Source organism: Crinia signifera, chromosome 12, assembly GCF_055691185.1.
Source record: "Crinia signifera chromosome 12, ASM5569118v1, whole genome shotgun sequence".
In the NCBI taxonomy this organism is placed as follows: Eukaryota; Metazoa; Chordata; class Amphibia; order Anura; family Myobatrachidae; genus Crinia; species Crinia signifera.
Genome location: NC_139228.1, coordinates 67,481,475 through 67,499,041, shown reverse-complemented (window position 1 = coordinate 67,499,041; position 17,567 = coordinate 67,481,475). Strand labels below are relative to the sequence as shown.

General features: G+C 47.3%; 1 protein-coding gene across 1 annotated transcript in view; it reads left to right on the top strand.

Annotated features, from left to right (window-relative positions):
* Positions 1 to 703: 703 nt before the first annotated feature.
* NID2 (nidogen 2) overlaps positions 704 to 17,567 on the top strand; it is a 48,554-nt gene continuing 31,690 nt past the window's right edge. Inside the window, exons 1-3 of the mRNA XM_083166691.1 lie at positions 704 to 943; positions 6,278 to 6,580; positions 16,680 to 16,912. Coding sequence (XP_083022817.1) covers positions 743 to 943; positions 6,278 to 6,580; positions 16,680 to 16,912 — 737 coding nt within the window. The 5' untranslated portion in view covers positions 704 to 742. The remainder of the gene's footprint in view (positions 944 to 6,277; positions 6,581 to 16,679; positions 16,913 to 17,567) is intronic.

Sequence of the window (17,567 nt, the reverse complement as noted above, 5' to 3'; positions counted from 1 at the left end):
CATAAGCATTAGGTCAAGATTGGGAATGTCGACAGTCAAAAAGTCGACATGGGTTTTTTAAAAATTGTCGACATACCGTCCACTACAGCTTGGACGGAGAATAGTGTGCCGAACGCAGCGAGCCATGCAAGGGGATGCGGTGCACCAATATGTTGTCCATGTCGACTATATCAACAGTTGGGACAAAAATACATGAAAAACCCATGTTTACCTTCTGACAGTTAACCTTCCCAAGGATCGATCTAATGCTTGTCAACCTTTTCACCCGGTTGACCATAGGCATGTCGAACTTTTGTCTGTGTCGACCTAAGGCCTGTCAACCTTCAGTGGTCAACCCAATGTATGTCAACCTTAGTTTTGTCGACCCAATGACCCATAACCACAGGTGTAGCAGGAGCGGATACGGGACGACAGGTGTGGTTTTCTTGTAAAACAAATATTGTAAATGTTTCCACAATTCAACTTTATTTCAATAAATATTATTGGTAAGAACAGTATGTGCCATGCATATAGATACATACAGATAGATATTGCCCGACGCCTGTCGATTACATCGCTCACGATCCGATCGGCAGCAGCCGGCACAGATGTTCCCCGGTCCCTGCGCCGGCCTCTCTGTCTCTCTCCCCACGCCCTGGGCAGCGGCCGGTCCCGCCCACCCCGCTGGGAGCCGCCCGGGGGTGGGATGTGGCAGGTCCCGGGTCAGTGTTGCTGAGTGCGGGGCGCGGTGCTCAGTATCACCATGCGGGACCGGGCGCTGCATCTGCTGCTCCCCCTACACTGCCTGCTGGTCTGCACCGCCGCCCTCTCCCGGACGGACCTCTTCCCCTATGGGGAGCGCACGGGGGACCGGCTGCTGCCCGACGGCGACGACGAGACGTCGGAGCTGGTGAGGCTGGCACGGCCGCTGCTCTTCTATGAGGCAGAGCTGCCCGGGCTCTATGTAAGTACCAGGACCCCCATGTGTACACTGCCCCTATGTTATACTGCCCATCTGTATGTGCCAGTGTATGGTGTACCCGGACCACCTATGTGTATATTGCCCATCTGTATGTGCCAGTGTATAATGTACCCGGACCCTCTATGTGTATACTGCACATCTGTATGTGCCAGTGTATGGTGTACACTGCCCATCTATACAGTATGTGCCAGTGTATGATTTACCCGGACCCCCTATGGGTATACTGCCCATCTATACAGTATGTGCCAGTGTATGGTGTACCCGGACCCCCTATGTGTATACTGCCCATCTGTATGTGCCAGTGTATGGTGTACCCGGACCCCCTATGTGTATACTGCCCATCTGTATGTGCCAGTGTATGGTGTACCCGGACCCCCTATGTGTATACTGCCCATCTGTATGTGCCAGTGTATAATGTACCCAGACCCCCTATGTGTATACTGCCCATCTATACAGTATGTGCCAGTGTATGGTGTACCCGGACCCCCTATGTGTATACTGCCCATCTGTATGTGCCAGTGTATGGTGTACCCGGACCCCCTATGTGTATACTGCCCATCTATACAGTATGTGCCAGTGTATGATTTACCCGGACCCTCTATGTGTATACTGCCCATCTATACAGTATGTGCCCGTGTATGGTGTACCCGGACGCCCTATGTGTATACTGCCCATCTGTATGTGCCCGTGTATGGTGTACCCGGACCCCCTATGTGTATACTGCCCATCTATACAGTATGTGCCAGTGTATGATGTACCCGGACCCACTATGTGTATACTGCCCATCTATACAGTATGTGCCAGTGTATGGTGTACCCAGACCCCCTATGTGTATACTGCCCATCTATACAGTATGTGCCAGTGTATGGTGTACCTGGACCCCCTATGTGTATACTGCCCATCTATACAGTATGTGCCAGTGTATGGTGTACCCGGACCCACTATGTGTATACTGCCCATCTATACAGTATGTGCCAGTGTATGGTGTACCCAGACCCCCTATGTGTATACTGCCCATCTGTATGTGCCAGTGTATGGTGTACCCGGACCCTGTATGTGTATACTGCCCATCTGTATGTGCCAGTGTATGATGTACCCGGACCCCGTATGTGTATACTGCCCATCTATACAGTATGTGCCAGTGTATGATGTACCCGGACCCCGTATGTGTATACTGCCCATCTATACAGTATGTGCCAGTGTATGGTGTACCCGGACGCCCTATGTGTATACTACCCATCTGCATGTGCCTGTATATAATGTATACTGGCCATCACTGTGTGCCTATATGTGGGGTGTATATAATGTATACTGGCCATCACTGTGTGCCTATATGTGGGGTGTATATAATGTATACTGGCCATCACTATATGTGGGGTGTATATAATGTATACTGGCCATCACTGCGTGCCTATATGTGGGGTGTATATAATGTATACTGGCCATCACTGTGTGCCTATATGTGGGGTGTATATAATGTATACTGGCCATCACTGTGTGCCTATATGTGGGGTGTATATAATGTATACTGGCCATCACTGTGCGCCTATATGGAATGTACCCAACCCCTCATCTCTGTGTATGTTATGTGTATACAGTCCCTCAGTCAGGCTGTTGCCGTGGGCCTATAGATGGTGTAGTCAGGCTGTTGTCGTTGGCTTATAGATGGTGTAGTCAGGCTGTTGCCGTGGGCCTATAGATGGTGTAGTCAGGCTGTTGTCGTTGGCCTATAGATGGTGTAGACAGACTGTTGCCGTGGGCCTATAGATGGTGTAGTCAGGCTGTTGCCGTGGCCCTATAGATGGTGTAGACAGACTGTTGCTGTGGCCCTATAGGTGGTATAGACAGACTGTTGCTGTGGCCCTATAGGTGGTATAGGACAGACTGTTGCCATGGACCTATAGATGGTGTAGTCAGGCTTTTGCCGTGGGCCTATAGATGGTGTAGTCAGGCTGTTGCCGTGGGCCTATAGATGGTGTAGACAGACTGTTGCCGTGGCCCTATAGATGGTGTAGTCAGGCTGTTGCCGTGGCCCTATAGATGGTGTAGTCAGGCTGTTACCGTGGCCCTATAGATGGTGTAGTCAGGCTGTTACCGTGGCCCTATAGATGGTGTAGTCAGGCTGTTACCGTGGGCCTATAGATGGTATAGACAGGCCGTTGCCATGGCCCTATAGTTGGTAGAGACAGGCCGTTGCCGTGGCCCTATAGTTGGTAGAGACAGGCCGTTGCCGTGGCCCTATAGTTGGTAGAGACAGACTGTTGCCGTGGCCCTATACTTGGTATAGACAGACTGTTGTCGTGGCCCTATAGTTGGTAGAGACAGACTGTTGCCGTGGCCCTATACTTGGTATAGACAGACTGTTGCCGTGGCCCTATAGTTGGTAGAGACAGACTGTTGCCGTGGCCCTATAGATGGTATCTGTGACTACTGTTGAGTTCTGTTGGAGAAAGTGCGCTATATAAATGAAACTTACTTACTGTGAAGTGTATACAGTCCATCTCTGACATTTTGCTGGTGGGTAGCAAACTGACATTTGGGGGGGGGGGGGGTCCTGGGAATCTTCTTTTGCACACTAACATTTGGGGGTGATCCTGGGAATCTGTGGCACATTGACATTTGGGGGGTGGCTCTGGAATCTGTGTCACATTGACATTTGTGTGTCCTGGGAATCTGGCACACTGACATTTGGGGGTGATACTTGGAATCTGTGGCACATTGACATGGGGGGTGTCTCTGGAATCTGTGTCACATTGACATGGGGGGGTGTCTCTGGAATCTGTGGCACACTGACATTTGAGGTGGTCCCAGAATCTGTGGCACACTGACATTTGGGGGTAATACTGGGAATCTGTGGCACATTGACATGGGGGGGGGGGTCCCGGGAATCTGTGGCACACTGACATTTGAGGGGGTCCCAGAATCTGTGGCACACTGACATTTGGGGGTGATACTGGAATCTGTGGCACACTGACATTTGGGGGTGATACTGGGAATCTGTGGCACATTGACATGGGGGGGGGGGTCCCGGGAATCTGTGGCACACTGACATTTGGGGGGGACTCGGGAATATATGGCACACTGACATTTGGGGAATCCTGAGAATCTGTGGCGCACTGACATTTACGGGGCCCCATAAGCATTGCTGCATCCTGTCCCAATCCCAGCCAGCTAATATGTCAGGGATCCCGCACAGTGACTACACGCAGCCAGTACTCTGCGTAATGCGAGCTCTGCCCAGAGCCGGGATACAATGGCTGCCTGTCACTGGCCGCAGTAACTGCACTGTAATTGCATTACATGCTAGCCCAGGAATGTTTTGCCCTGGGTACACTTGTGTATGAATGTTGTCTGGTGTATACCCTGGTCATACAGGGGGATGTCCAGTGATGTGCAGCCCTGGGGTATTGTCCTGTGTGACGGAGCTGATGAGGAAAAGCTGCAGTGATCCTTTCTGTGCACTTGTCCTAATAACGCCATAGTGATATCTGTGTACCCCCCTCTTGTCTTATGCTACCCGGGAGGCATGGCAGCAGCCTGTCCTCATGCCTGTGTGAAATAAGCAGTGCCAGGTGCCGCCCTCTATACAATGGGATGGGTCAGTAAAAGGTGGTTACTGACAGTAAGAGGGAATCCCACTCAAGGACAAGTAACTGTCCTCCATTATCAGCGTCGGTAATATGTCCCCACTTGGTGGAGGGACGTCACCCTGTCACTGATCAGATTGGTATGTTTGGAGCGACATATGCCCAAGTCACTTCTATCCCTGCACCAGACCGATTAACTCTGCGCCTCCGCTTCCCTCCTGCCGGTGACCCACTTGGGTCTGCACTGGTAGCATCACAAAGGTGCTTTGATAAATTGGCTCGGCATACGCCTACCGGATAAGGGACTTCCGGGTGATAGGATTTACCATCCAAGTGGGCTCCGACTGGGCTGCTATACCTGCACCCTGTCATTATTGTTGAAGACTGACACCCCCCATCCTGTCTCTATGCACTCTTACAATCAAGCTGGGGTGGTATCTGGAGGGTCACCTTCTCCCGCTGACTTGCGGACAGCTACTCCTGGCTTGTCACACACAGTACAGACTGTTCTTCTGTGGATGCAGCAGGTCGCCAATCTCTGGAACAGAATGTTTGATATGTGGGGTTTGATTGTCTCATGGCTGCGGGAAGGAGCTGACGTGTGCCCTGATGGGGATGGGGGGGGGGGGGTATACACAGAGAATGCACCATACAGTATGCAGGTATAGAGATTGGGCACATGGTGGGATAGCTCCACATCTGTGGTTTCTAACAGCATCAGGATAATAAGTTCTAAGAAAAAATACTGGAAATGGGGGTAGTTTCGGATAATTGGGGACATGGCTTGATTTGTCCTGATAACCCAATCGGGAATAGCTGGATTATGGCTTGTAGGGGCCACAAGCAACGAGCTAGTAGCGATGTCATTAAGAGTATGTTTCAATCACAGTGTAGTGCCCCCCGTTCACATTATGCCACAGAGACCTGCCAGATTGCATATGCAACAGTGCCAAGAACCAAGAAGATTGCACTTTGTGATTTGGCATATAAACCCACCTTTCTGTAAATAATCCCCTTGTCAAAAGCCCCCTCCCCCCTATATATATGCCAGCTTATTTTCCTAGGGAAATTCATTCCCTCATCCAAAAATGAGTCTCACCCTTAGTGCCCTTCATTATAGTTAGAGACCACAGGTCCTTAAGAATCCTCTAAGAACCCCATTCATTTTTTATTCCATTATTGAGTCTGTTATCCAGGACTTTCATGGTTTAGGGTTCCCACATTGTTACCGCCTGACCGTAAAGAATCCTCCCCTGTGAAGATGGGGAAACTGTAACTAATGACCCCTTGTTCATGGTACATAAAGTTGAATAGCTAAAGGGAATATAAACCCAGTGGCTAATTAGCACAACGGCCTGATCCAATTAGAGTGAATTCCTAAGGGGTGTACCCCCCCCCCCCCCCCCCCCCCCCCCGCGCAAGCTTCAGGATCTGCAGGGAGAAGTCATTGAGAAAAAGGCTCAATCTGGTATTGGCTGTTATTGTACATATTGTGAAGAAAGCTAAAGTATGAGCCAATCGGCTTTTTACTGCCATGTTTCAGGCTGTGTTTGAAAAATAACAGTTAGGGGCTGGTACGTTATCTGACTTTACCTTATCTCTCTCCCCCCATTACGTTTGCATGTGTCATGTGTTTATTAGCCCTCTGCATCCCAGTGATTGTCGTGGCAGATCCTCCTGTTGGTTATTGTACTAAATGCCTGTGTGTGTTTTTTTTTTTTTTTTCCAGGTAGGGACCAATGGCATCATCTCGCCGCAGTACTTTCCCCAGGAAACACAGTACGTGGACGATGGCTTCCCCACCGATTTCCCTGCCATCGCCCCATTCCTATCGGATATAGACACTAGTAATGACAGAGGGAAGATTTACTACCGCCAGGATAGTTCTCAGGAGATCCTCAGTGCTGCAGCCAGGCAGGTCCAGAGAGGATTCCCAGAAGCAGCGTTCTCCCCTACCAACGTCTTCCTGGCGACGTGGGACAGCGTGGGGGCATACGAGGACGCGACGCGGCAGTCAGATCCCTCCAATAGGGTGAGTCATGGAATCTCACGATACGTACTTGGAACCTAGAGGAAGTCTAGAGGCGCTAAGGTTGAGATTTGGAGAGAGATAAAGTACCCGCCCACCAGTGATAAAGTACCAGTCACCCACCTCCTAACTGCCATGTTACAGGCTGTATTTGAAAAATGACAGTAGCGGATTGGCTGGTACTTTATCTCTCGCCAAGACTTAGTGTATAGACGCCTTTATCTCTCTCCACTTAATCTTTCTCAAAACTTTGATAACTCTCCCCCTGAGTCTATTAACGAGGGAAATGTCACGTTTAGTGATCTGTGTGTTTTCTGCATTTGGCCAGTGATGGATTTATAGTAATTCATTTACAGAAGATCAGTTTGTCCAGGAAGCGAAACGCGTTGGTTTGGATGTGATTGTTTGTTTCCCTGGTGCAGATATTTTGGATGTTCTGATACCATTGCCGGTCATTCAGTCTAGTGCCAATCATACTGGTTGCATTGCGTCAGACAGATTTGTGGGCGGTTCATATGTCTATAGCTTTGGGTTATGTGTGTACTGCATGGCTCGTACATACGGGAACGGCGCCGCCTCATTCCGGCATTGTGTACGTTTTTCTTTTAAGTGTGAATTCTATTCCATAGGTTATGCGTACTAGTTCATGGATCTTGCATTATGGGATCTGTGTATTTTGATGATGTTTTTCACTATAATGTTGATTTATTTCATTACGTTTTTAACCCTTTGAGTGCCAAGTGAATTTGCCAAAATAGGTGTAAAAATTCCCAAAGAAAACAACATTTTTACTCATCCTAATGACCGGTAATGTTACCTTATATAGGAAATATAATCTGTTTTAAAGCAACATTTTTTTATTTGAATTTATATAACAAATGTGAGCGACGCCTGAATTTTCAGCAGATATTGTGAACCTCTCTCACAGAGATGTCGGCACTCAAACGGTTAATATGTCTCTTCTGAGCCGCAGGGATGAGATCCGGATGATCGCTCGACGATGTCTAGGTCGATACTCAATAGCTCTCACCATATGATCGACATGGTCAAAAGGTTGACATTGTTAAACGGTCCGCACATGAAAAGGTCAACACGAGGTTGATTTCTTCAAAGTTTTACATACTTAACCATTCACATGGACTCTGAATGGGTAACAATGTGAGAGAATACACTAACGGGTATCCGGTCCACGGTCGCTAGCCACCATTAACGATACGCTAGGTCGACTGACACAATATCGACACAAGCAAATAGTCGACATAGTGGAAGAATAAAATACTGTGCCTGAAGCATGGTGAGGGCAACTGTTCACTTATACGGTGTCGACATAGACAGAAAAAAACACATGTCGACGTTTTCATATGTCTACCATGTCTGTCTACCATTTGCTTGTGTAACTGTCCATCTAGTGTATGTCGACCATTTTCAGGTGTTGACCTAGACATTGTCTATCATTTATCCCAAAAACCACACTAATTTGGGGTCCATATGCTGACTTGTTCCCGAGCCGCCCTCCCTACGCCCCTGCCTGCGACCGTTCCCTTTATTAGTTGGGGATGACGACCATGTGTATATGATATTACCATTTTCATTTATGTTTAAGGCCACGTTTGTGTGCTTGTGTATAAACATTTTACATATTTGGATCAATAAAATGACAATATAATTTAAAACCAAGGAGATTGAATAACTCCCAGCTATGAAAATAATCCCCAATATTATACTTTAGTCTGACGGAGTCCTTCGCTGAAAGATGAGGCTACTTCTCTTTAAACGTATACCCCTTAGAGCTTGACCCTTGCTTTCTGATGACCCCTTTAATACCCTCTTGTTGACTCAGCTGTAAATGGCTTTTCTTCAACCTCAGATCTTGTTTCCCATCTGAAGTGTCTGTGTTTTTATAGTTCAATCCTCTGGACAAACACAAAGTGCTGTATACTACTGTTTAACTCTTATTACCCCGTTTGGGTCCTGCACGCAGCTATCCCAGCATGCTCTCTGCTCCGCAGGCTTCCATCTTGTTCCCATATGGTAGAGGTGGAGGGTTTTCTGGTTTTGGTGATCGTGAGATAGCCTGGAGGGTCTATTTGTTCTGCAGCTTCTACGCTGAGCAGACTCGCACTTACAGATGTTCGCTCCACAAAAAGTCATTATACCCCCTACTAGGATCAAGTGCAAACCCCTTCACCGGGGGGTAAGGACGGCCGATAACGAGCAAACTTTGGCTTACTATTAAGTTTATTTGTACAATGCGTTCTGTAAACTAATTAAAGTGAAGTCTTTGAAAGTCGCTCGCGTGTTTAGAGGGGAAATGTTGGAGGAAAGTTGTTTAAGTTAAAACAAAATATCTTGTAAACTGTTTTGCTGGTGTTGTCTGTTAATGTGAGACCAGGACACAGCTGCGCCGTGACGTCCAGAGGGGAACATACTCGTCTTTCAGGCACCATATGGAAGTCATTCTGGCAGAAACCTTGTATGCATAGCGAATGGTGGCTCTTTCACATTATTGTCACTTATCTGGAGTTCTGGAATGTCGGGGGGCCGGGGTGAGGGGCAGTTGACACCCATTTAAAGATGCAGTTTTGGTTTGGGCTGTTGAACCTTCATGCGTCAGAGTCTGTAGACTTTCACTGGTAATGTAACGGCAAATATTTTATGTTTGGATCAAAACTGAGAATAAACCACAAACCAGAGACTGCACGCTGATACACACAGGATCGAAATGACAGCTTTTGAGCTGTGACAGTTTTCACTTTGAGCTGTGACAGTTTTTAGCCCACAAACTTTTTAGCCCACTCCCAGTCCCTATCTGCTCCTACCACCAATCTCTGTCTTCACAGCTCCCTCTCTCCGTATCCAGCAAGTTTGAAACCGATCAATGTCCCTGCAAAAAATGCTTTTGCTTTCTGTTACTGTAATTTAATGTTCTGTGTACCCTGACCACTTGTGATGCCTTTATATTAAAGTGTAATAATAATGTTCTCACCGTGAAAGGCTCCATAATGATCATTCACATCCTTATCTCCTGCCTTGGTTACAGTCACTTCCTGTCTCGCCTTCCCATATCTCTTATTGCCCCTCTTTAATCCATCACCCGCTTCTCATTTTGCAGCTCCACCTCTGCTGCCCCCTCTGTGAGACTGTCCATTGGCTCCCTATTTTACACTAAATCCAGTTCAAACTTCTCTTGCTCAATTGCACATCCCTAAACCAGTCTTCCCTCCCACCTTACCTCCACTCACACTCCCTCGCACCTTCTCCCTCCAGCCCCAAACTCTTCCCTTCCTCCCTGTAAATTTCCAACATCATCTTCCTTCATGCTCCGTCTCGCCTGCTCCATCCGGCTTCCAGACACTTTTCCCTTCCAACCCTCCACTTACGCTCCCTCTCGCCTACTCCGTTCAGCATACAACTTCCTCCTCTCCTGCTGCCGGATCTCTTCCTTGCACTCCTGCCTTCATGACGTCTTGCATGCTGCTCCAATCCTCCGGAGTAGAGTGGCCAAACCCACGATTGGCTGGATCCCGGGATTTGTCTCTAAAGATGCCGGGATTTCAATGCCAGGATTGGAGTTTCCAATGCCGAGATTTTGGTGTTAGACTGCGCACGCTCAGTCTAATGCCGGTGCAGTGCCTGAGCACCTGCTTGGACGCTGCCCGGCAGTTCCTGACCCCAGGGAGCAGTTCTGCGCAGCTCAACGTGGTCAGGGGTCATGTTGCACAGCCCGCCGTATGCACGGTTGTGTCTAGATCCACTTCTGTTTTGTGGGGAGGATGTGGCATTAGGTGAGGGCCGTAGTGTTTTATCTTTTGTGTGTATTTTATGTAGGTGTAGGGTATTTTTTATTTTGCCGCTGGATTGTACCCTTGCGGGCTTGCTTTGGACACGATGGCTCGCCTCGCTCCCCACAGACCCCTCCAGGTATTCAGTGTATGATGGAAAAACTCATAAAACAAAAGTGGTTCTGGCCACAACCCCGACCCCACCGCTGCCAACCGCCCACTCTCAGCGGCACCCCACGCATCACTTGCCTATGTAATTAGAGGTGCGGAAAGGCCGGTTTGGGGGGCAAGGATGTGTTTTTGTGTTATGGGAGGCCAATCCCAGGATAGAAATAAATGCCCCGGGATCGAAATCTCTACTCTGGAGTAATGCGGGGTACACACCAGGACGACCCGCTCACGATGTGCACCGTGAGCGAGTTCCGATCCGATGGAGACCCGCATCCGGGTATATGGTTGTTTCCAGATCCTACCTGCTGCAGGTAGGATCTGAATAACGACCGTCCGACCCGTGGGGCCACGCATCCGATTGGAATCGGATCAGAACAGGACAGAAAAGGGCCCAATCACCACACAATCTACATCCAATCGGTCGGAATTGGATCTAGATTGATGGGATCGGACCTTTGTCGTCCTGGTGTGTACCCAGCATAAGGCTCTTAAAGGTGCCCTAGAAACTGCACCTCTTAATAAAATCTACTAGTAATGTATGATGGCGCTCTCTGTGGCCACGTGTCGGTGAGGACCAGGCGGCATAAACACAGATGTTGGCTAATGAGCCATTATGGTCCTAGTTACAACATTCCTGATGTAATATTGGGACAAATAAACGTTTTAGATTCCCCCTACCGCCGGTGTTTTGATGTCGGGACCCCTGCGATGGGGTAGGAGGTACTCGTTCCCTACTGTTCTGTAACAAGAGATCCATAGAGGATGTGTGAAGGTAAAGCACAGGCGATTAGGAGAGCTTTGAAAGCAGCCCCCTAGGCTCTACTGGGAACCGGGCCCCTTTCAGTACTCTAAATGTGCTTTAAATCCTGGTCATTTCCATATGCACAGAGGGGCTATATCTCGCCCTGTGGGGTCGCAAGGGAGGCAATAAGGTTCCGGTAGAGAACCCTTTTCAGACCACCAGTCCGTTCCATGTTCACCTATCATGTTCCGGAGGCCCCTGACCTCACGCACTGAATAACGTCCAGATTATTGCAGCATGATCTGTACTCTGCTGACTTTCGAACACGGTGATTGTTATTTACCCTCCCGGCTGGAGCCTGTGTGAAGTGCACAGAGGTTTTGGCACTCAGGGTTTAACTGGCCCCTTCCAGCTCCCCTGGAGTCCAGGGCCAGTGCCTCTACTAGCGGAAACTCCCCCAGCGAGCCCCCTACTTTGATCCATTGTTTGAGGGACCGTGTGTAAGCTGCAGCCTGTCCGCGGTTCAGAATAGTCCAGCTAAACGCTAATGAGGCACAAGGCCGCCAGCCCCGCTCTGTTTGATTAAAATGAACATTTCCAAGAAGAATTTTGGCAGCAATGTTTTCTGGCCCTGAAATGTTGAGTCCTGGGGGGGTGGGGGCTCCGGTTAAAGGGATGTTGCAGAAATGTTTGTGCTTGTGGAAGCTCATAATGTATCTGGATCCCATTGCTTAGTTGGGTCGGAGTCTGTACTGGGCTTTATACTGAATCATTATTGATATGAGTGCAATAGACATGATCAGAGTAATACAGTACATTGGGCCTCATTCTGAGTCACGCAATCCCTGATTATTTTACAGGACATCAATAACCAACACAAAGTCACTTAATTACAGAGCGAGACAGCCGGAGTCATCTTCAAGGTGATTCTAGCAATAGAAGGACCATTCAGTGGTATATTAGCATCCTTGCATAATGCCTGTATAATTAGATACCTACATAATTACCCCTTAGAGGACGACACTGTTATTTAGTTCTTTTTTTAGTTCTCTTTGTTGTTTTGTATCGCCTCCTTATACCGACTTCTCTGTCTGTTCTGTGCCAGTGGTCCAGTTTGCAGATAGCATAGTGTAAACAGATTGAGCAGCATTTAAGATGTGACTCTTTATGTGAATATAAAATAAAGGGTATGGGCAACCAAGTCCAGTCACAAGGTCAACATTCTTTAAGTCAACATGGACAGAAGGTCGACATTGGAAAATGTCAACACTAGTTTTTCGTGTGTTTTTTTTTTTTTTTTTTTTGTATCTGTCAACATTTATTAGTATCAGTTATTTATATAGCGCACACAGATTCCGCAGCGCTTGTTTACAGAGAATATTTGAACACTCACATCAGTCCCTGCCCCAGTGGAGCTTACAATCTATATTCCCTACCACATGTACACGCACACCCAGACATTCTGGGGTTAATTTGTGTCTGGAGCCAATTAACCTACCAGTATATGTTTATATTGTTGGGGGAAACCGGAGTACCCGGAGGAAACCCACCCTAGCACGGGGAGAATATACAATCTCCGCACAGTTAGGGCCATGGTGGGAATGGAACCCATGACCTCAGTGCTGTGACCACTACACCATCCGTGATGCCTTGGACACTGTATAAATGTACCGCGTCCCTTTTGTATGGCTCGTCCCAATTCGAGCATGGCACTGCACTCGGCACACTATTATATTGCATGAACAAGTTGGTTAAAAGGGGAAAAAATTGCGAAAAATTCATGTCGACCATTTGCTTGTTTTGACATATTTGTGTCGACCTAATGACTTACCAAATAAATACCAAAATAAATATAGTTTTAAAAGTCGCAATAGATGCTTGTGGGTGACGAAGTGCATTTTCATTTGTGCAGTGCGGGTGTAATCGTGGATGAATCACATTCACCCTGCATCGTCCCCTAGGTAAGGCCTGAGTGTTGGCTTTTACTGAGCTGTATATAAATGTTCCTTTGTAAATGCAATCTATGGTACGTAGAGTAGAAAAGTAGTAAAAACTTAGTTTGTTCTGCATCGGTTGTTTATATAGCACACACATGTTCCGCAGCGCATCTCGAAACTATGTACTCATTCCCATCATGGGTCAGTGAATCGTTAAGAGAGCAGCGAAGCCCTAATTAACTATCAAAGGATTAAGCGGCTGACGTGACTGTAACCCCCCTTATCCAATTACTTATTAACTACCTCAGGCCAAAGCAGCCAAAAGAAACAAGCCTGGGTCACGTTCACATCGGAGGGCATCACAGGGTTCTGCCCATGGTTACAAGGATGCCAGGTCCTCACTTTAGTAAAGATGTTTTATATAAAGAGAAAATCACATTTCGGACATTTTAAGGCCTCTGGTGCAAATGGGCGAGAAGTCTGTTTCCTTTTAATGCCTGGTATGAACTCTTTACGGTTCCGGTGGCGCACCCTAGGGTTCCAGTGGCGCACCTTAGGGTTCCAGTGGCGCACCTTAGGGTTCCAGTGGCGCACCCTGCGGTTCCAGTAGAATGTTCCTGTCTTTTGGCCAGTGTTGTTCTTGTTACGCGGGGGTTGGTTTTATTTCAGAATGACCAATCATATGTTAGTTAGATGGCTGATTAGGAATAATGTGAGTATGTCATTAATGTAACTTTAGTCTGGGTCCTGTTCAGAGTTGATCACAATGGCGATATTTGCTGGGCTAGTGTTCATTCTAGCACCCTGCATCTTTCACATGTGCAGTTTCTCCTGCATGGCTTGTCACACTCTTATCCGATTTGATGCTTCTAGCACACTCTGGTCTGTATCTCAGTTCTGCAATACAGATCAGAGTTTGCTAAAATCAAACGATCAGACATCGTTCTTATACGTAGTGGAACTGGCCAGTCGTCTTCATTACAATGGAACTTCTGAGTAATTGTAGGGTTTTTCAGAACTTTGGTGGTATGACCGATGGGAGCAGAGGATTAGAGATGTCATTGGGGGAAGGGGGTATATTTGGATTAAGGAGTTGTCCCAGACTGAGGTTCACTGTGCAATCTACCCAGCCTGCACAAAAGTGTTACCCAAGAGCTGATATTTCAAGTTTGAGGGGTAAACCCTGTTAGAGTTCTCTCCTGATTTTAAAGAGTGCCTAGTATTTCACAAACTGACTTTAAAGTCCCTGTCTCCTTTTGGCATGGGCATCATGCTCACTCGGGTGCCGGACGGGGTCCCGACAGTCATTTACCCGACGTCGGGATCCCTACTCTTAAAACACGGACAGATGGCTTCCCGACGGCCACCGGCTATTCTCCCTCGTGGGGGTCCACGACCCCCATAGAGGGAAAATAGAATAGGTTGCAAGCGTAGCGAGCCACCGTGCCCGCAGTGTGGCGAGCGCAGCGAGCTTGCAAGGGGCTTTGTTGCGCTCGCCATGCTGTCTGAGTCCGGCCAGTCGGGATTCGGACTGTCGGAACCCTATACCTCACCCGCTCACTCATGCGGGTTTAGGGTTCTTGTCACGTGACTCATCTGGGGTAAAATTAGCCATCTTGGGCATGATGAGCTCCCAGCCAGGCCGTATATGCCCTCTGTATCTCAGGTTGACTCTCACTGGCCTTCCCTCTCACCGCCACCTTCCCGGCTCAGCCACCACGAAGGCCAGGGATGTTTTGGGGTCATGGAGGTTTTATACAAGAAGTATCAGATTGTAGAACTCCGTGATTCTGATTTTGGTTTATATTTAAATGGACAATGCTTCTACAAGCCTTCTCTTTGAAATATCGGGCATAAAACTAATCCGAAATGCCGGGTTTTACAGCCCAATGCTGGCCAAAAAAAACGTATGGACTCATCTTGGCCACTGCACGATGCCTCGTTCCCTATGTATATGGACCATGACATTATGTCACAGCATCAGACATGATTTATACAGGGGAGTAATGCTGGGTACACACCAGCACGATGCAGCTCATGAGCGGGAACGTACGACCCACTTGCGATCTGGCCCACCTAGGATTCACTCAGAAAATGCACCTGATGTGATCGCGATCCGCACCCACTTTAATGGCCGTTTCTCAGATCCTACCTGCTGCAGGTAGGATCTCAGAAAAGACCTAACGACCCGCGGGGCCGCGCATCGGTTCGGGATCGCATCAGAACGGCAGTGAAATGGCCCAAAACATGTCCAATTTACAAACAATCGGTCGAGATTGTATCTAAATTGGCTCATTTTGGGCCAAATCGTCCTGGTGTGTACCCCACATAACTCCCTAAGCTAGGACAGATCTCCCTCCGCACATTGTATACAGTTTTTTGTAGCCCCCTTGAGCTGATGAGTCTTGGAATGTGCGATAACAGATCAAAGTTTGTCCTGTATTTAGTGAGCTGCAGCTCTGTTGTTGTCTTACATTTAAAAAAAGGAGAACAGATGTTGTTTTTTAAGGAAATGCACTAATTATTATATTATTAACGAGGTTTGGAGAGAGATACAATTACGAGAGATAATGTCCCATCACATTGGCTCCAAACTGTTATTTTTCAAACACAGCTTAGTCAGAAGCGGATTGGCTCTTACAATTGTATCTTTCTCTGAACTTTGAACTCTATTATCACTTGGAGCCAGCGCCCAAAAACAAAAATTTCTATCACCACAATTAGCTGCAATAGGGAATCTTTATTCTTCCCGGTGTACCGTTGGTGAGTCGCTGGGATGTCAGCACATGTGCAAGATGGAGCCACTAGAGGGCAGCACCTTCTATTTCGCCTATAGGCGCCTAGTATGAATTTATGACCCTGGCTTTAAACGTGTACTAATATATAGAATTTAAGACTTTTGCATGCTCTTCTGTGTGTGACTGTAACTAGGGATGGCCATCGTTTGCATCGATGGCAACTGGCGATTCGGCAATGGATGACCATCGATATTTTTACATATCGATGGTCATCCATTGTGTTTGATTGGCCTGTGGGCCAATCAAAACATGGGGGCGGGGCTTCACGGTTTCGGGGGGTCGGGGCAATGCTCCGTGTCCCAGCACTTTGGAGAAAAAATAAAAGCAAAACATTGTTTTGCTGTTCCATCGATGGAGGGAAACCATCTGGTCCCCCCCATCGATGGCAAAAGTATTCGACATTGGCCATAAACCATCGATTATTTTGAATCATCGATGGTTGATGGCCATCCCTAACTGTAACCAAACGCAGACCTTTCCCGCTTATCAATCGTATTGTGTAAAAATGTTATACATCTATTGTTTGTAGAATGTTGTTTACTATTTGTTCTCTGTTTTTGTTTTTTAATTGTGGTTTAGGCCCATGTAAGTATTTGTACTTTTTATTGTAATGTTCTCTGAATCTCCTGTAAAGTGATTTGACTCCGTTTTGACTCCGTTTTGGCTCTGCAGGTTAACACATTCCAGGCCATCCTAGCTTACGACGAATCCGACTCCTATGCTATATTCCTGTACCCAGAGCATGGACTCCAGTTTTTAGGAACGAGACCCAAAGAATCGTACAATGTACAAATTGACCTCCCCGCCAGAGTGGGGTTCAGCCGGGGCGAATCGGAGTCCTTGAAAAGAGAAGCTCCTTATTACAGCGTCGTAAACAGTGAACAGTCCTTGAAAAACCTTTATCAGTAAGTGGTGACCTTCCACCTGTTTATTGGTTGAAAATATCGCCGTTTCAATCGGGCTGATATACTAAGCCTTGGGAGAGAGATAAAGTGGAGTGTGATACATTGTCAGACAGCTCCTAACTGTCATTTTCAAACACAGTCTGTGACATGGCAGTTGGGGGCTGATACTTTCTCTTTCCCTTTATCGCTCTTATAAGCTTAGCGGTCTGGTTCATATCATTGGTATACATTAGACAATGTACCCCATAGGTCCTTCGATCCACAAAATAGGGCAACATATAGTCTAGTGCAGTGGTTTTCAAACTCAGTCCTCAGCAGTTCGCGTTTTTTCAGGTCTACACGCAGAATCACAGGTGAAATAATTAGCTACACATGTGATCTTTTAAAATGTGTCAGTGAGTAATGAGTGCACCTGTGCTCCTGCCGGTTGACCTGGAAAACATGCACTGTTGGGGGTACTTGAGGACCGATGTTGAGAACCATTGATCTAGTTTGTACCCAGCTATAGTCTGAGAGATGTATTTGTAAATATGTGATTAATACCTTAATGTAAAATGTTGCCAACCACCAGTATCCCATTCATATAACAAATGAGTATCAAATTTATACATTGCTTTTTTTTTTATGTGACAAAATCTCGGACTCTGGGAACAAA